Below are 17,983 nucleotides of genomic sequence, written 5' to 3' on the forward strand. Positions count from 1 at the left end.
CGTCGTTGGGTGAGTAAGTTTAAAGATGTTGAGGTGGGAACATTTGACTTACATGACAAACAAAGAATTGGACATCAGCAACCACCAAGTTTAACAAGCAAAAGGTCGGCAGATTGATTCAGGATGATCGTCGTATCACTCAGAGAGAAATTTGGGTCACATTATTGCTTTGCTTGACTATCAGAAGATCTGTGCACGATGGGGACTATGAGATTTCATCTGTGACGGCTTCAAAAAACTTGTTCATCGTTGGCAGAAATGCATCCAATTGTCTGGTGATTATGTGGAAAAGTGAATAGTGGTAGTTAAAGAGCACATTCTAAGGATTATTTCTGCATTTGATTTATTAAAATATTCGCATCCTAACCCAAGTAACGAAGGTGGAGGCATTACTTTTCATTCAACCCTCGTATCACCCAGTTATTGTACACTTCTACAAGGAAAAGTATTCCCATCCAAACCCAAGTAACGAAGGTGGAGGCGTTACTTTTCATTCAAACCTCGTATCACCCAGTTATTTTCCACTTCTACAAGGAAAAATAAAGCCAGCAGCTACACCTTGAAGATATGTGGTATGAAGCATCCCCAATAAATGTTTTTAAAATATAGTAATGGGCTACATTCATTCGCTAGTCTTAAGAGTAGACCTAATGAAACAAAACAAGTCCACAACCCTTGAATCACTCGGTCTTGGTCTCAGAACTGGATTCAGGTCCACGTTCCAAAAAGAAGAGACATTCTCATATCACAGAAGGCATTTGGTGTCTGCTGGGTTTGGTTCCATGATCCTCCCTATAGATATCAAAATCTGTGGATGCTCATGTCCCATTATATATAGTACTAGCTGTGCCCGGCCACGCGTTGCTGTGGCGAAGTATGGTGGTATGGGAAATAAAGTATTGAGGAATTGGTGGTAGTTAAGGTAAAGGGTAAAGGTGTGGAGTCCAGATAATCCAGTTCAAAGCAGATAATATAAGATTATAAATGGGTTATATAGCTGTGTGGAAGGGCCTTGAGTCTACACTGCCATCTAATCCATTTAAAATCTGATAATCTGTATTTTATAGGCAGTGTGGAAGAGGCCTAAGTGAGGCCTAACTCTGCCTGTCCCCTGGGTGAGTGGGTTTCTAGGAGACCAAGTGGGCGGAGCTTAGCCTTGTAACTCGCAGCAATTGGATACAAACAATTATTCTTCTCTCTCTAATTAGGACTTTATTTTTCCTTTCTTTTTGTTTTATCAACCTAGAGGTGTGGATGATGGGTTGTGTTGTCAATTTTCGAGGTTGTGGGGTGTTTAGTTTTGTTGTTTTGGCGGTCGCCAGGATTCCATCATTCTTTTATATATATAGATAATGTGACCCTTACATGAAATAGCAGCATCAAGGTTTGCTTTTTGGAGGCTCATCACATAATCCATAAACCAAGCTTTAGCTATATGGAGGCTAGAGCAGAAGTAGGAGATAAGGCCGAAGTGGCCTAGCATCATCTTGCAAGAGGCTGGAGCTTCAGGGACAGCTGCAAGTCCTGTTCTAGGAACAGAATGTCCCCAAGCATCTGCAGCACTGGGACAATAGATCTTTTCTCCAGCGGTGGAGTGGTTTTCGAGGGCTACAGAGTGGCTACTGGAACTGGGAGGCCAGGTGCCGAAGTCTCCAAGCTAGGAGAGAAAGGGAGGCATTCATCTTCTTCTGACCTCATGTCAAAAATTGTACTTTCCTCAACAATGTCTGCAAGGACCAGCTACACTTCATGCTATAATTAACAGGCAAACTTCTGCTGCCTCGCTGGAGGAACAATGCTAATGTCAGAGGAAGAAGGCTATGATGCTCCTAACTACAACCAACATGCTGAGAAAAGCAAATCTGAAGGCTCCGGGAAATCTTATTCCTCCAGAGCTGGGCAGGCCAGGAGCTATGGACTGTGCTTTTGTGACTCACAGATTTATATTCTTATGTCCAACAGCTTTAAAAAAATTGTCCCAAAAACAAAAAGCATCAGTCTCCTATAGCTTCAAGATGGTGACTATCCATGGTCACCTAAGCAAAACAGATCAGTACAATGGAAAAACCAAATGTTGGTTCTGTAAGTCTTTCCAGTTGTAAATTTATAAGTGTATTTTTATGAATGCCTAATGTATTTAATTTTAATTGATTTATAATGTACTTTATTACAGTAGAGTCTCACTTATCCAACATAAACAGGCCGGCAGAATGTTGGATAAGCGAATATGTTGAATAATAAAGAGAGATTAAGAAAAAGCCTATTAAACATCAAAATAGGTTATGATTTTACAAGTTAAGCACCAAAACATCATGTTATACAACAAATTTGACAGAAAAAGTAGTTCATTACACATTAATGCTATGTAGTAATTACTGTATTTACGAATTTAGCACCAAAATATCACGATATATTGAAAACACTGACTACAAAAATGCATTGGATAATCCAGAACGTTGGATAAGTGAGACTCTACTGTATGTGCTTTTATTGTAAGCCGCCCTGAGTCCCCTGTTGGGTGAGAAGGGTGGGATACAAATACTGTAATAAATAAATAAATAAATTTCAATACAGCAAATAGAAAGTAATGTGTATATATATATTATTTTAGTAAAGGTAAAGGTTTTCCCCTGACATTAAGTCTAGCCATGTCCGACTCTGGGGGTTGGTGTTCACCTCCATTTCTAAACTGAAGAGCCAGCGTTGTCCGTAGACATCTCCAAGGTCATGTGGCCGGCACCTTCCTGCCAGAGCGGTACTGATTGATCTACTCACATTTGCATGTTTTTGAACTGCTAGGTTGGCAGAAGCTGGGGCTAACAGCGGGAGCTCACCCCACTCCCTGGATTTGAACTGCCATCCTTTCAGTCAGCAAGTTCAACAGCTTGGTGGTTTAACCCTCTGTGTCACCGGGGGCTCCCATATATTATTTTGTTTTATGTGTTATTGGTATACAATATATAATAATATTGCAATATAGTCATATAGTACAATATAATAATATATAATGCTTATATTGTGCTTATATTGTGCTATACTAATAATATAATATATTGTATGTATATATAACTTGTAAACTGCCCTGAGTCCCCTTTGGGGTGAGAAGGGCGGGATATAAATGTCGCTAAATAATAATAATAATAATAATAATAATAATAATAATAATAATACGAAATCCAGCATATCTATCTTGTTTGCTGTGACATAATAAAATAATAATAATAATAATAATAATAATAATAATAATAATAATAATAATAATAATGCTGGATTTCATTTTTTATTCCAGCATATCTATCTTGTTTGCTGTGTCATAATAAAATAATAATAAATACTACTCTTCAGCTTCAAAGGTTCTCAGAGTGGATCAAGAGTAAGACATTGACCTAACAAGCCTCAAACTGGAATTTGGATGTATCTTGGAAGAGAGTCTGACTGATTGGGACCATACATAGAAACATACATACATACTACATACAGATATATTTTGTTGCAAAGTCCATGGTTTGTTCCAAAGTTTGAACATCCTGAGATTGAGAATCCATCATATGGAATTCACTATAACAATCCTTGACTTTAAAGAGCTACATTCTTAGACAAGAGGACTCCGGGCAGCTATTAGTTGTGACATACAGATGGAATTGCCATGTTCATAAGCTTTATACTTCTGAATATCAAGAGCATACAAGATTATGATCTCCTCATCACCTAACTTGACTTCCAGGGAAGAATGGCTGAGATAGACCCTCAGTCGAACCCAACAGGACTTTTCTTAGGTTCAGATGCTTGCACTTAGGACCATGCACATTTTGCACATGCAGACATGCAGATAATGAAGCAAAAGCATACATGTAAGCATAACCCATACTCCTCTCCCTCCTTCCCTGTTTACCGGGATACTTACATGGCTCTAAGGAAGGATAGCTTTCTCCTGAGAATAGCAACACGAAAATGGCAGACCTGCTTCACAGTTTTATTGGAAGAAACCTCCTTGGGGTGCAGGTTTTGAACCATAGCGGTGCTTTTCAGGACTGTGCCAACCAACACAGGCACCTACATCCCATCAAAAAAAAAGGCAAAGCCAGAAGTCCCAAAGGAGGAGATGGTTCAAAGTTTAGTCCACAGGCATTGCACTCCTATGACATTTATTATGTGTTAGTTCTTGTTACTCAGTTGGTATAGTTGCCGCATCCATTATTTGCAGGTTTAGGAAGATGTCACTGGAATAAACAACATGGACCAAAGCAGCAGTATCACTATCGTCATTCTTAAACCATGATTCCCAATGATCGTGGGTGAGACTCTTTACATTTAGTCTCCAAGAGCTTCCTCCTCTGAATTCGGATTGGATATCCGTAGTCAGACCTTGATAATTTTCTGGCTTTGTGTGGAGCAAGATGCAAGAAGGTCTTCTCTGTCCCAGTTCTCAAGAAACAACACAGTCCTGCCGGCGCTCTGTGCTGCAGGGAGGGGTAAAGCGTTTGCTCCTGAAATCCCAGCACAGCACCTGAGAAAATTGATTCCCTGAGGTGTGCAAACTTTTCCCTCTTTCACACATCAGCAAACAAACTCACTGTGCAAGCACCTGAGCAAAGCCTCAGAGAGCCCTACACTGAGTGTGGATGTAAAGGTCCCAAAACACAACAAAAAAACCATCTTCAATCCAGATCATTTCCTTGCTCTATGTTGGTTCCCAAAGCGATGCAAACTGCCTTCTGGGTGCACCTGAAGTCTCAAACTTGTGGACACAGAGGTCCCAGAACACCACAAAAAAAACATCCTCAATCCAGATCATTTCCTTGCTCTAGGTTGGTTCCCAAAGCCATGCAAACTGCCTTCTGGGTGCACCTGAAGTCCCAAACTTGTGGACACAAAGGTCCCAGAACACCACAAAAAACATCCTCAATCCAGATCATTTCCTTGCTCTAGGTTGGTTCCCAAAGCCATGCAAACTGCCTTCTGGGTGCACCTGAAGTCCCAAACTTGTGGACACAAAGGTCCCAGAACACCACAAAAAACATCTTTCATCCAGATCATTTCCTTGCTCGATGTTGGTTCCCAAAGCCATGCAAACTGCCTTTTGGTGCACCTGAAGTCTCAAACTTGGGGACACAAAGGTCCCAGAACACCACCAAAAAAAACATCTTCAATCCAGATCATTTCCTTGCTCGATGTTGGTTCCCAAAGCCATGCAAACTGCGTTCTGGGTACACCTGAAGTCCCAAACTTTGAAAGGAGTTCCAACAAATCTTGAAGAACCTGTAGTATACAGGCAACACATCTTCTCAGCGTGCTCCCAAGCTTTTGTGACTCTTGGATTTGGAATTGCATCAGATGCAGCATCCACTCTCCATCCATGATCACATCTCCTTAGACCCAAAGCTTTTGCATCACCTTTGCTCCTACAAATGCTTAATACACATCAATTTCCTTCCCTTTTAAAAACATTTTAGATGGTTTCCCAGGAAAAGGATACGAAACAGGAGAAAAACCCACATTCTGATCATTTCAGGTGCCACCTTTGTGGCTTTCGGCAGTCTTCAGTTTTACTCACCAACTCTCTTAAACTCCTCCCTAGCGCTAAAGAGATCCAGTCCTGATCAATACCAGAGTGGGGAGGGTATAGGAGTCCCCAAAGTAATGCTCTCAGCTCCATGAAGGAGGTCAGGCTGCAAATTTAGCAAGCCATTTTAGCATCGTGGGAATATGCCGAGCAGCCTGGTTCTTTCTTAAATGAGGAAGAGGAAGACAAGGCCAGCAACCATTGCCTACACCTAAAGGTTTCATTATTATCTGGAGCAAGCCTGGCACTCCCCAGTGCAGGCAGCATTCATTGCAAAGGTAATTCAGTTTCGTAAAAAAAAATATTTTCTTTTTGTCTCTTCAGTATTTTTGTTACCATGTTTTGTAAGTTTATTTATTTACAGTATTTATATTCCGCCCTTTTCACCCCAAAGGCGACTCAGGGTGGAGCACAATGCACATGTACATGGCAAACATTCAATGCCATTAGACACACAACATATAGACGGACACAGAGGCAAATTAACATTTTCCAGCTTCCAGCTTCATGAGGGTATGCTCAATTCCAGCCACAGGGGAAGCTGCTGCTTTATTGCCCACTTGTGACACGAAGTCCTTGATGGAGTACTTCTTCATTCCTTTCCACATGCTGCTGGAAGTTTTTATGGTGTTGTAAATTAGTTAAATTAGCCTCCCTGAATAAAGTAGTACCTAAATTTTCTACCCAACATATGCAACTGTCTTTCAGGCTGCTTAGGTTAACAGTGAGCTAGGCTATTAATGGTTGGGAGCTTAATCTGACCCAGGCTTTGATCTAATGACCTCTTGGTCAGTAATGATTTATGGCAGCTGGCTACTAACCAGTCACGCCACAGCCCAGCCCTTGTTGCGGCCTATGATATTTGGATCCGTGTCCACAACTGAAATCAATGCAGGGACCACTAATGGATTGAAATACCATACAGATTCTGATTGTGGAAGTAAAGGAGGGCCAGCACTGGTTCATACCTGAAAGGGAGACAACCAATGAAGCCTAGGTGGTGTAGGCTATACAGTAGAGTCTCTGTATTATCCAACATAAACGGGCCGGCAGAACGTTGGATAAGCGAATATGCTGGATAATAAGGAGGGATTAAGGAAAAGCCTATTACACATCAAATTAGGTTATGACTTTACAAATTAAGCACCAAAACATCATGTTGAACAACAAATTTGACAGAAAAAGTAGTTCAATATGCAGTAATGCTATGTAGTAATTACTGTATTTACGAATTTAGCACCAAGATATCACGATGTATTGAAAACATTGACTACAAAAATGCGTTGGATAATCCAGAACGTTGGATAAGTGAGACTCTACTGTACTTCAGGGGGAGGAACTCACAAATTGCCTCTGAGTCTCCCTTGCCTAAAAAAACCCTATGACATCAGTGAGATTGCCATAAATCATCAAGAGACTTGAAGTTCCACATATAGGGGAAGCTGACCACTGAGTCACACTGGAGGATCCAGACAGATTCATTGATAGGCCATATTTATTAAATGCATGGATTGTCAGATTTACAAAAGCTAAACCTATAAATGTGGAGGGCTGACTGTACTATATTACCTTTAGGAGTATGAATCTTGCAATGTATGTGATGTTTACTTCTTGGGAGGAGAGCAATGGCCAACCCCGATAAAATAGTGAAGAGCAGAGACATCACACTGGCAACGAAGGTCCGCATAGTTAAAGCAATGGTATTTCTCGTAGTAACCTATGGATGTGAGAGCTGGACCATAAGGAAGACTGAGCAAAGGAAGAGAGACGCTTTTGAACTCTGGTGCTGGAGGAAAATCCTGAGAGTGCCTTGGACCTCAAGAAGATCCAACCAGTCTATCCTCCAGGAGATATTGGTCAACTGCTCACTGGATGAAGGGCTTTGGCCACATCATGAGAAGACAGGAAAGCTTGGAGAAGACAATGATGCTGGGGAAAATGGAAGGAAAAAGGAAGAAAGGCTGGATGGATGGATGGTATCCTTGAAGTGACTGGCTTGACCTTGAAGGAACTGGGGCTTCTGGTCCATGAGGTCACGAAGAGTCGGAAACTACTGAATCAATATACAAAAACAACAACAAGCTGGGTCAAGTAGACCCTTCTAGGGCGAGCAGGCCTTCTGGACTTGAAACAGCAGAGGATGATACATCTTCCTCTACCATATTCTCCTTTATTACCTCCAGGAACAACATTACTTTGGAGGCCTGGATAATTGGAAGAAACCATATGGAGCAAAAGGTTAAGCTGCTCAGTTACCAAATGGTAATTCTCAGCCAGGTTCTCTCATGGGTTATTAATTGGCCCTCAGAGGGATAAATTGTTCTCTTTAGAAGGAGACAAAGCCTCTTCAGATGTTGCTTCCATCTACTCAGCTATAATTGCAAGTGCGTCCCTAATGGGAATTTGCTTGTCAGATGGGAGAAAGGAAAGGTGGCCTCGGTAATAAGAAAACAAGATTAGAGTGCATCCTTAGTCAATATCTTTTTACTAAAAAATAAATAAGAAAACAAGCTTTTTGGTCCATGATTGATTTTCACAAGCAGGTGGCTGTGGGTTATGTTTCATCTATTCACTCTTTATGAAGTTGTTAGCCTGCTTTTACGATCCATTGGTATAGTGCAGAAGACAGCCTTCAGACACACCTTGAAACAACCTAGCACCAGATGCAATGACGTGGCCAGGGAGATTGTAATGGGCTCCCAAAGTGCTTTGCTATACTGAATGTATAATTATTTATCAATTTGACCTGAAGCACACTTTCTAATGTAATGGGGGGAGGGATGTCAGAAATTGCAATGTGCTATTTACCTTGAGGCATCAAAGAGCCAGAAGACAACTGAAAAGCTGAAAGTGAGAGCTCTGTTTTACATCAGGATCACCAAGAAATGCAGATACAATATGACCTCCAAATCTGTAGAGGAAATCTTTCAGGCTTTACATGGATGCAAGCAACTCTACTGAACAAATAACTTCTAGTAGAAATACGCCATGTACTGGACAACATAGGACATGCCTAGAGAAGACATCAATCTAGGCATCACTAAATCCACCAATGCAAATCTATGGTCATCCTCATGTGGACACATACTATGATATCTTTTGAAGTACCCAGGAAATGTCCAGAGAGGACCTCTTTCTAGGCACTGCTAGATCCTCCAATGCAAATCTATGGTCATCCTCTGCTGGAAGGATACTATGGGATCTCTTGAAGAACCTAGGAACTGTGTAGAGAGAACATCTCTCTAGGCATTGATGGATCTTCCAAAACAAATCTATGGTTAGCCTCTGGTGGACACATACTATGATATCTTTTGAAGGACCCAGGACATGTCTAGAGAGGACCTCTTTCTAGGCACTGCTAGATCTTCCAGTGCAAATCTATGGCCATCCTCCATTGGAGGAATACTATGGAATCTCTTGGAGAACCTAGGAAATGTGCAGAAAGGACATCTCTCTAGGCATTGCTGGATCCTCCAAAACAAATCTATGGTCAGGCTCTGGTGTACACATACCTGGACTCTCGAAGGACCCAGGAATGTCTAGAGAGCGCATCTCTGTAGGCATAGTTAGATCCTCCAATGTAGAGCTATGGTCAACCTCTAGTAGAAGCATACCTTGGAATCTCTTGGTTGGGCCTAGAAAATCACTAGAGATGACATATTTTGTCAGATGTGGGCAAATGAAACAAATGATTCACAGTCCCACAGATACAGGGTACTGTATAACATCATAATTTGGATTTTCCAATATTGCTGGAGGAGAACATTCTCCTATAGCCTGAATCCTAGAAAGGTTGCCTAATCATAATATATATACATTTCCCCAATAATTAAGAACATTGATTCCTGTTCTTCCCAGCATGGATATTAAATAGGAGAGGTCAAAGAAAGCTACAATTTTAAGTAAGGATCCGCGGTGGAGCAATGGGTTAAACTCTTGTGCCGGCTGGACTGCTGACCTGAAGGTTGGGTTGCTGATCTGAAGGTTGCCAGTTTGAATCCATGAGAGGAGGTGAGCTCCCGTCTGTCAGCTCTAGCTTGCGGGAACATGAGAGAAGCCTCCCGGCAGAATGGTTACACATCCAGGCATCCCCTGGGCAACGTCTCTGTAGACAGCCAATTCTCTCACACCAGAAATGACTTGCAGTATGTTCTCAATTCGCTTCTGACATGACAAAAAAGTAAGTGCCATGCAAAATGGATCTAGATTGATTTTAAATCTGTGTTTTTACATGCTAAATCCTAAATAAGACGGAATGCGAGAAGTTCAGCAACTTTTACCAGCAAAAGGAGAAAGGGAGTGGCAAGATAACACATTTTGCTGGTCTGCTCAAAACAACAAAAATAAGTCATATGTTTCACTCTCAGCGTTTCATTCTCTCTCCCCTGACCCAGTCTGTTTTATGCCAATGCTGCAGTTTGGAGTTGTAATAAATCAAGTCCAAAGAGCCAGAAATGTATGAATCCAAATTTATCTTCAAATTACACTTTTCCCTCCCTTTCAGTACCTTCTCCCTGTCCCTCCTGTAGTCTTCCATCAGAAAAATGGGAAGCAACAATCAGCTACAATGTTTACTTGTGGGCAACACAATATGACAATCAACTAGCACTGGTGGGCAGCCAAAATGACATTGCATTTAAACTGGTTTCCAGATTTAACACAACCCTTAAGGTCGAAAGTAGAGGGGAAACTCACCCATTGCTTTTCCCTTGCAAAGTATATGAAAAATAGGTAGTTTTAAAAGAACAATATCTGTCTCAGTGATTGTACTCCCAGGTGCGCAATTGTCGTGAGGAAGACTGAAAAGGGAACAGGAGACATAAGAGAATAGAAAGAGGACCTTGGGACTGGAAGAATTTTGGAACTAAAAAGATGAACATGAGTATGATGTCTTAGTAGTTGTGTGACATAGAAAACCACTATGGTTACCAACTCGTTCACATGAGGTTAGTGACTGCGTATAAAGCAGCTGGAGGAGAAGCAGAAACCACAACCTAACAATTTGAAGTCAGAAGTTTCAAGATCCTCAAGGAAGTATAACCCAATTGGTACCATATTATTAATATAATAAGGTCAAAGAAAAAGAAAAAGGTCAAATTCATTTTCCACCTGCTTCCACAGACACATAATAATAATAATAATAATAATAATAATAATAATAATAATAATAATGCCTCAAGTACCACCTCCCAGCAGCAAAGAACTGGTGGGATCACAAACCTGCAAAAGTATTGGAAAATGAGCACGCAAAGATACTGTGGGACTTCCGAATCCAGACCGACAAAGTTCTGGAACACAACACACCAGACATCACAGTTGTGGAAAAGAAAAAGGTTTGGATCATTGATGTCGCCATCCCAGGTGACAGTCGCATTGACGAAAAACAACAGGAAAACCTCAGCCGCTATCAGGACCTCAAGATTGAACTTCAAAGACTCTGGCAGAAACCAGTGCAGGTGGTCCCGGTGGTGATCGGCACATTGGGTGCCGTGCCAAAAGATCTCAGCCGGCATTTGGAAACAACAGACATTGACAAAATTGCGATCTGCCAGCTGCAAAAGGCCACCCTGCTGGGATCTGCATGCACCCTGTTTCCCCGAAAATAAGACATCCCTGAAAAATAAGTCCTAGCAGAAGTTTTGCTGAATTGCTAAATATAAGGCCTCCCCCAAAAGTAAGACCTAGCAACGTTTTTGTTTGGAAGCATACCCAGCGCCTGCGAAACAGAACGCCAGAGCATGTAGGATTGGTAAATGTACATACCAGTTGTACATGGAAATAATGGTAATAACAAGAAATTCATGATAGGATTCAGAGTTTGTCTGGTTATGTTGGTTTGTGATGACAACTACTGTACAGTATATAATAAATGTTCATTTTTTGTTCAACAATAAAAGTGAATTATTCTTCATGGAAAAATAAGACATCCCCTGAAAATAAGACCTAGCACATCTTTAGGAGCAAAAATTAATATAAGACACTCTCTTATTTTCGGGGAAACACAGTAGCTTAAATGACAGCAACTCTAACAGCAACACTATTTTTTAAAAAAAGTATTTACTTTTATGATGGATACAAATACAAAGGCAAGTTACAGACTGAGTCATGTCACAACATATCCAAGTGTATCAAACAAAAGTTGTCTTCATTTTATGCAAATACATTGTTGCAGTGACGCTCTTGATTTGCAGCACAGTCAACAAGCAATTGCTTGCCAATCCTGTACATAACTTTGCTTTCATAAAATATCTCCCTATTTGTCATCGTCGTCGTCATCATCATCATGACAATTTAATTCCATAAATACATCCAATTACAGTGCACAAAATTTCTCAAGAGTGGCCCAGGCTCTTTCTTAGAGCAACAGTTGTTGCTGCTGCTGCTGCTGTTGTTTTTTCAAATTGTTTCTGACATATGGCAACCCTAAGGCAAACCCATCACGGGGATTTCTGATGCTAAGAGTTTATGACTTGCCCAGAATCAAGTTCACCAGAATCATATTCCATCATAGAATCCACTACACCACACTAGCTCCATAAAGCAGCAGATGCTTACATTGATTCTGACAACCAATAGCTTGGTTTGTTGTAATAAGTTAGAATTGTCCAGCATCAGCTTGCAAGTTGGTTTTCAAGCGGGACGTATCAGAGGGATGAGAGAAAGCAGGCAAAAGGAACACAAGGTAGACCATTGTCTCCTGAACGTTTATTTGCAAAACTGGTGAACCGTGCCACAAAACTATTTAATCAAAAGAGGACATTGAATGAAAGCTTTCCTTTTGCAATGTCTTATGACAGCCATAGTTCAGCTGAACATAATATACCGCTAGTTCAGTGATCCAAACTTCTCTCCCTCTCTTCCATCTCCCTCCACAGATTGCAAACTGGAACTAGTAGAACATGCAAATCCTTGATAGATTGAGATGAAAAAGAAAGGAAGGAGAACCATAAGGGCTGCAGAAGCAGAAGCCAAAGGTGTGCAAATGATAAGAAGGCAGGGTACTAAAAGAAAGCTGAAAAGGACAACCAAAGGAATAGGGAGATGGAATAATATGTAGTGGCTATTATGGTAGCTGTCCAAACAAAGAAAATAAAAGAATGGTTTATGATGATGTTCACAAACCATTTGGTTTACTTTTCCACGTCAGCCCACTATTTGCCATATCCTACCTACAGTGAAATTCCCATTCTGTTTACACACTACAGACAAGTTTAAATCAAATTAAAATTAATAAGCATTCCTTTTATATTGCATTAGGGTTGCAGCTAAGGGCTATTTCAAGGCCAAAACCAAGGAAGCTTGAGATTTCACAGGAACTAGGTCCTGGTGTGTTCCAAAATCAGAACAGTAAATAAGGAGCAGCGCTCTGAAAACAGAAGAATTCCAGACAGGTATCAATCAGGGGCAGCTAACGACTCTGAACAAAGGATTCCCCAGGCAGGAATGAAGCTGGCAAGGCCATTAATGCTAATCAAGGTGATTAATTACAACATTCACAATGGCCTCCAACAGACAGGAGTTATTTCTCCCACCTTGGACCTTAAACAGATATATAAACAAAGAACTGCAAACATATGAGGGTAAAATTTATATATAAATTAATATAGATAGATTAGATAGATAGATAGATAGATAGATAGATAGATAGATAGATAGATAGATAGATAGATAGATAGATAGATAGATAGATAGATGTATATATAAGTACACAGGGATTGCAAATGCATGCAGGGGGTTAATGCCTATATATCTGTAGGAGAGATTAACAAATATTTCAGAGGGAAATGCTTTTATAAGATTAATGTATATATATTTTTCTTCTTCCTGACTTGCAAGGGCGTCTTTCCCTTTTCAAAACATTCCCTTGATTAAGAGTAAGGGAGGCTTTGGAAAACACACTGATAAGGGAGAGTAAGAGAGAAATTTATCATCTATTGCAAGCAATGGCCTCCAGGTTCTGTTGCCTGGCATTGATTTTGACTCCATTATAAGCCGAGGGAAGCTTTTTCAGCTCAAAAAAAGGGCTGAAAAATTCAGCTTATCTTTGAGCATATACGGTATTTGTCCCACACATACGGTACCGTCTTCTCCTTGTACTTGACAAAATAAGCCTCAACAATATTTCTCATGGATCTTGATTAACTTCTCGAGTAATTTGCTTCTGAGAATATAACCAGACTTGCTGCTATTATATTTGCACAGTCGATAGTATTTCAAAAGCACCTGACATCTCTACAATTGCCTTAGTCTGTGGTTTCACTTTTTCCTGGTAGCCGGGGTTGGCATTTCTGAGATTTATGCTAAATTAAAACCACCTGCAAAGATAATTGCCTTTATGCTGGTAACTGGCTTTGCACAATAGCCCCCCTGCGGGCATTCGGTTATTTCTAGATGAATGGGAAGTTTACACATGAGCGATGAAATACATCCAGATATTCTAAAGCTATTCATCTGGGGGAGTGGGAGTGGTTCTTATAGCCACTTAGGAAGAAATGGAAACCTATCCAATATTTAGCTTTTTATCAAACATTACACTCCTTTTGTTTCAGGGTTAAAGTTTAGGGTTGGTTTGGATCAATTCAGAGCTCTAGCATGCCGGGAAGACCCAAATTTTGGGGCAACAGTTCCATTGATGAATTGTTCTTACTGTCAAGACGTTCAGCCATAGAATCATAGATTTGGAAGAGATCTCATGGGCCATCCAGTCCAACCCCATTCTGCCAAGAAGCAGGAAAATCACATTCAAAGCACCCCTGACAGATGGCCATCCAGCCTCTACTTAAAAGCCTCCAAAGAAGGAGCCTCCAACACACTCTGAGACAGAGAGTTCCACTGCTGAACAGCTCACACAGTGAGGAAGTTCTTCCTAATGTTTAGGTGGAATCTTTTTTCATGTAGTTTGAAGCTATTGTCTCCTAGTCTCCAGAGCAGCAGAAAACAAGCTTGCTCCCTCCTCCCTATGACTTCCTCTCACATATTTATACATGGCCATCTCCTCTCAGCCTTCTCTTCTGCAGGCTAAACATGCCCAACTCTTTAAGCTGCTCCTCATAAGATTTGTTCTCCAGAACCTTGATCATTTTAGTCAACTCTTCTATAACTTGAAGCCATTAGTCCTAGTCCTACCCTCTGGGATAGTATAGGACAATGATGGGCAACCTTTTGCGCTTGGTGTGTCAAAATTCACCAAAAAACCTAGCATGACTTGGGTGGTGTGTCACTTCGAGAAAAAAAAGCATAATTTCGCAATATGTATAGTTTAAATAACAAAAATATATAATTGTAATATATAACTGTATTCAATAAATCAAAAAACTATTTACTACCATTATTTCCATGTACAACAATCTATGGTACCTCTTGCAGTTTCCATGCTGATTTCTCTCTATTCTAGTTTCAATGTAGTCATGAGCAATGAATAATATAATATTAATATAATAGTAATAATATGATAATATACTACAATAATAATAGAATAATATAAATTATATATATATATATACACACACACACACACACACATACATACACATATACAGGAGAGTCTCACTTATCCAACGGGCCGGCAGAAGCTTGGATAAGCAAATATCTTGGATAATAAGGAGGGATTAAGGAAAAGCCTATTAAACATCAAATTAGGTTATGATTTTACAAATTAAGCACCAAAACATCATGTTATACAACAAATTTGACAGAAAAAGTCGTTCAATACGCAGTAATGTTATGTTGTAATTACTGTATTTACGAATTTAGCACCAAAATATCACGATATATTGAAAACATTGACTACAAAAATTTGTTGGATAATCCAGAACGTTGGATAAGCGAGTGTTAGATAAGTGAGACTCTACTGTGTGTGTGTGTATGTGTGTGTATATATATATATATATATATATATATATATATATATATATATATATATATGAGTAATGATGTCTGTTCCTCCCACTAAACAACAAAAGTACAAGCCCCAGAACCTGGAAATTTGGCAACACAACCCACCATCCTTGCCCCTAGGTTCCGACAACAAAAAGAAAAGAAAAATAAAGTCCTAATTAGAGGGAGATAAATAATTGTTTTTATCCAATTGCTGTCAGTTAGAAGGCTAAGTTCCACCTACTTGGTCTCCTAGCAACCCACTCAGCCCAGTGTTAATAAAAGAATAAAAAATAAAATAAATAGAAATAATACAATAAAAATAATAAAAAAACACTAAAAATTAATACAATAAAATACTGTAATAACAAAATAACTAAAAATAATACAACAAAATAATAAAATATAATAAATAAAAAAGATAAGTTAAAATAACATTGATTAAAAATACAAATAACGTCAAATAAAAATTCCACAACAATTTTTAACCAGTACCACCACCACTTTGCCACAGCAACGCATGGCCGGGCACAGCTAGTATGTGTATATATATATATAGTTTGGCTCGGAGTTTCGGCCTAGACTGCTATCAATATGCGGATGACATCCAACTCCTTCTGTGCTTGGAGCCTGGAGCAACATCAATACCAGACAATTTCACCTTCTGTCTGGAGGCTCTGTCGAACTGGCTACGTGCTAGTAGACTGAAGGTGAACCCGGCGAAGACTGAGATTCTCTGGCATGGCCGCTCGACTGGTCTGACCCACTTGCTCCCCACCTTCGATGGTGCTGCCCTATCTCCTTCGCCCACTGTTAAGAGCTTGGGTGTCGTTTTAGATTCGAAGCTGACAATGGAAGCTCAGGTCGCTGCTGCCAGCAAACAGGCCTTTTTATCACCTACGACAAGCGAGGCAACTGTCACCCTATCTATCTGATGAGGCTCTGGCAACAGTCATCCATGCCGTGGTCACGTCTAGGCTGGACTATTGCAACGCCCTGTATGTTGGCCTTCCGATGTCCACGACCCGAAAGCTCCGTATTGTTCAGAATGTGATAGCCAGGCTACTCACAAGAACACCCATGAAATGCCACATAACACCAGTGCTGCAGCATCTGCATTGGCTTCCAACTGATTACCGTGGTCTATATAAAATGCTAGTCCTGACTTTTAAAACTCTTTACGGCCAGGGCCCATCGTATCTTAGGGACCGTCTGTCCTTTTCCCATCATCGGAGGTCACAACGACCATCCCAACGAGACTTACTCTATGTACCGGGTCCTAGAGAAGTGCACTTGGAGAGGACCAGGCTCAGAGCTTTTACGGTTTCTGCCCCTGCCTTATGGAATGCCTTGCCACCCTAGATGAGAGCCATGCGTGAGTTAGGGCCTTTTACCCTAGCACTCAAGACCTGGCTCTTTACTAGAGCTTTTAATCTATTTTAATTTTTTAATCAATATTTGTATGTATGTATTTTTATCCTTTACAATTTTATCTTGTAAATCGCCTAGAGCATCGTGGATGGAGGGCGATTAATAAGTAATTAAATGATGATGATGATGATGATGATGATGATGATAATAATAATAATAATAATTTTATTCTTATATCCCGCCCCATCTCCCCGGAGGGACTCGGGGCGGCTTACATGGGGCCATGCCCAGACACGACAGCACAAATCAGATAAAACATTAAACCGAGCAGTAAAACTTCAACATGATTAAAAACAGTCATAAAAGTCAATATACACAATAATATTAAAATCCCGATTTGGGTCAAAGGATCCAGGCCAAGGTGCAAAGCAATATCAAGTTATCAGGGAGGGATAATTATACAGCAGGTGTAATACTTAAAGTGCTGAATGAATCCTAAAAACAATCCAGAGGGTCTACTGCTTAATAGGTAAATAACATGATCCCACAAGGATCAGTCAACGAAGGCCTTCTGGAATATATATATATGATATATATAGAAATGTATATATATATAGAAATGTAATGTGCATAATTCCCATGGAGTAAACAACAAAACCACTGGACCAAATCACACCAAATTTGGCCACAAAAGGCATAGTCATCCAACCAATCTGCATGCAGCAGCGGTGTCAGCAAAAATGGCTAGGCGTGTCAGTGCTGATACGCGTGTCATAGGTTGGCCATCACTGGCATAGGACATGCTTATCCTCGAGATATTTGAGGAGGGCAATCCTTTCACCACTCAACTTCTCTTCATCCTTTCACCCCTTCATCTTCTCTTAGTCCAGGAAAAAAATGCAACCACGATAACGGAAATATGGTGCAAACATGATACCCTAGTTCATTAGAAGGTGGAAGAAATATCTCTCCAGTTTGAGAAGGTAGACTATGGGCTCTCTTGTCCTTCAAGTCAAGCCTGTCCCTTCTTCCCCAGACCTACCTGCCGTCACGCATTCGGGGACTCAGGAATCGGGAGGTGTCATCGTCATGACTGCTTTGTTGGCTGCTCTGTTGGCTGCTGTAGAAACAAAGACGAGGGATGAGTGAAAAAGTCCACCAACGGAACCACGT

General features: G+C 40.4%; 1 protein-coding gene across 7 annotated transcripts in view; it reads right to left on the reverse strand.

Moving 5' to 3' along the window:
- gramd1b (GRAM domain containing 1B) overlaps nucleotides 1-17,983 on the reverse strand; it is a 246,854-nt gene that overhangs the window by 149,325 nt on the left and 79,546 nt on the right. For 6 of the 7 annotated variants that reach the window (XM_062961375.1, XM_062961378.1, XM_062961377.1 and 3 more), the window contains one exon: nucleotides 17,853-17,930. The exons of the other annotated variant lie outside the window; for it this stretch is intronic. In XM_062961375.1, coding sequence (XP_062817445.1) covers nucleotides 17,853-17,930 — 78 coding nt within the window. The remainder of the gene's footprint in view (nucleotides 1-17,852; nucleotides 17,931-17,983) is intronic. 7 annotated transcript variants of the gene reach the window in all.

The sequence above is a fragment of the Anolis carolinensis genome, unplaced genomic scaffold (assembly GCF_035594765.1).
Source record: "Anolis carolinensis isolate JA03-04 unplaced genomic scaffold, rAnoCar3.1.pri scaffold_8, whole genome shotgun sequence".
Lineage (NCBI taxonomy): Eukaryota > Metazoa > Chordata > Lepidosauria > Squamata > Dactyloidae > Anolis > Anolis carolinensis.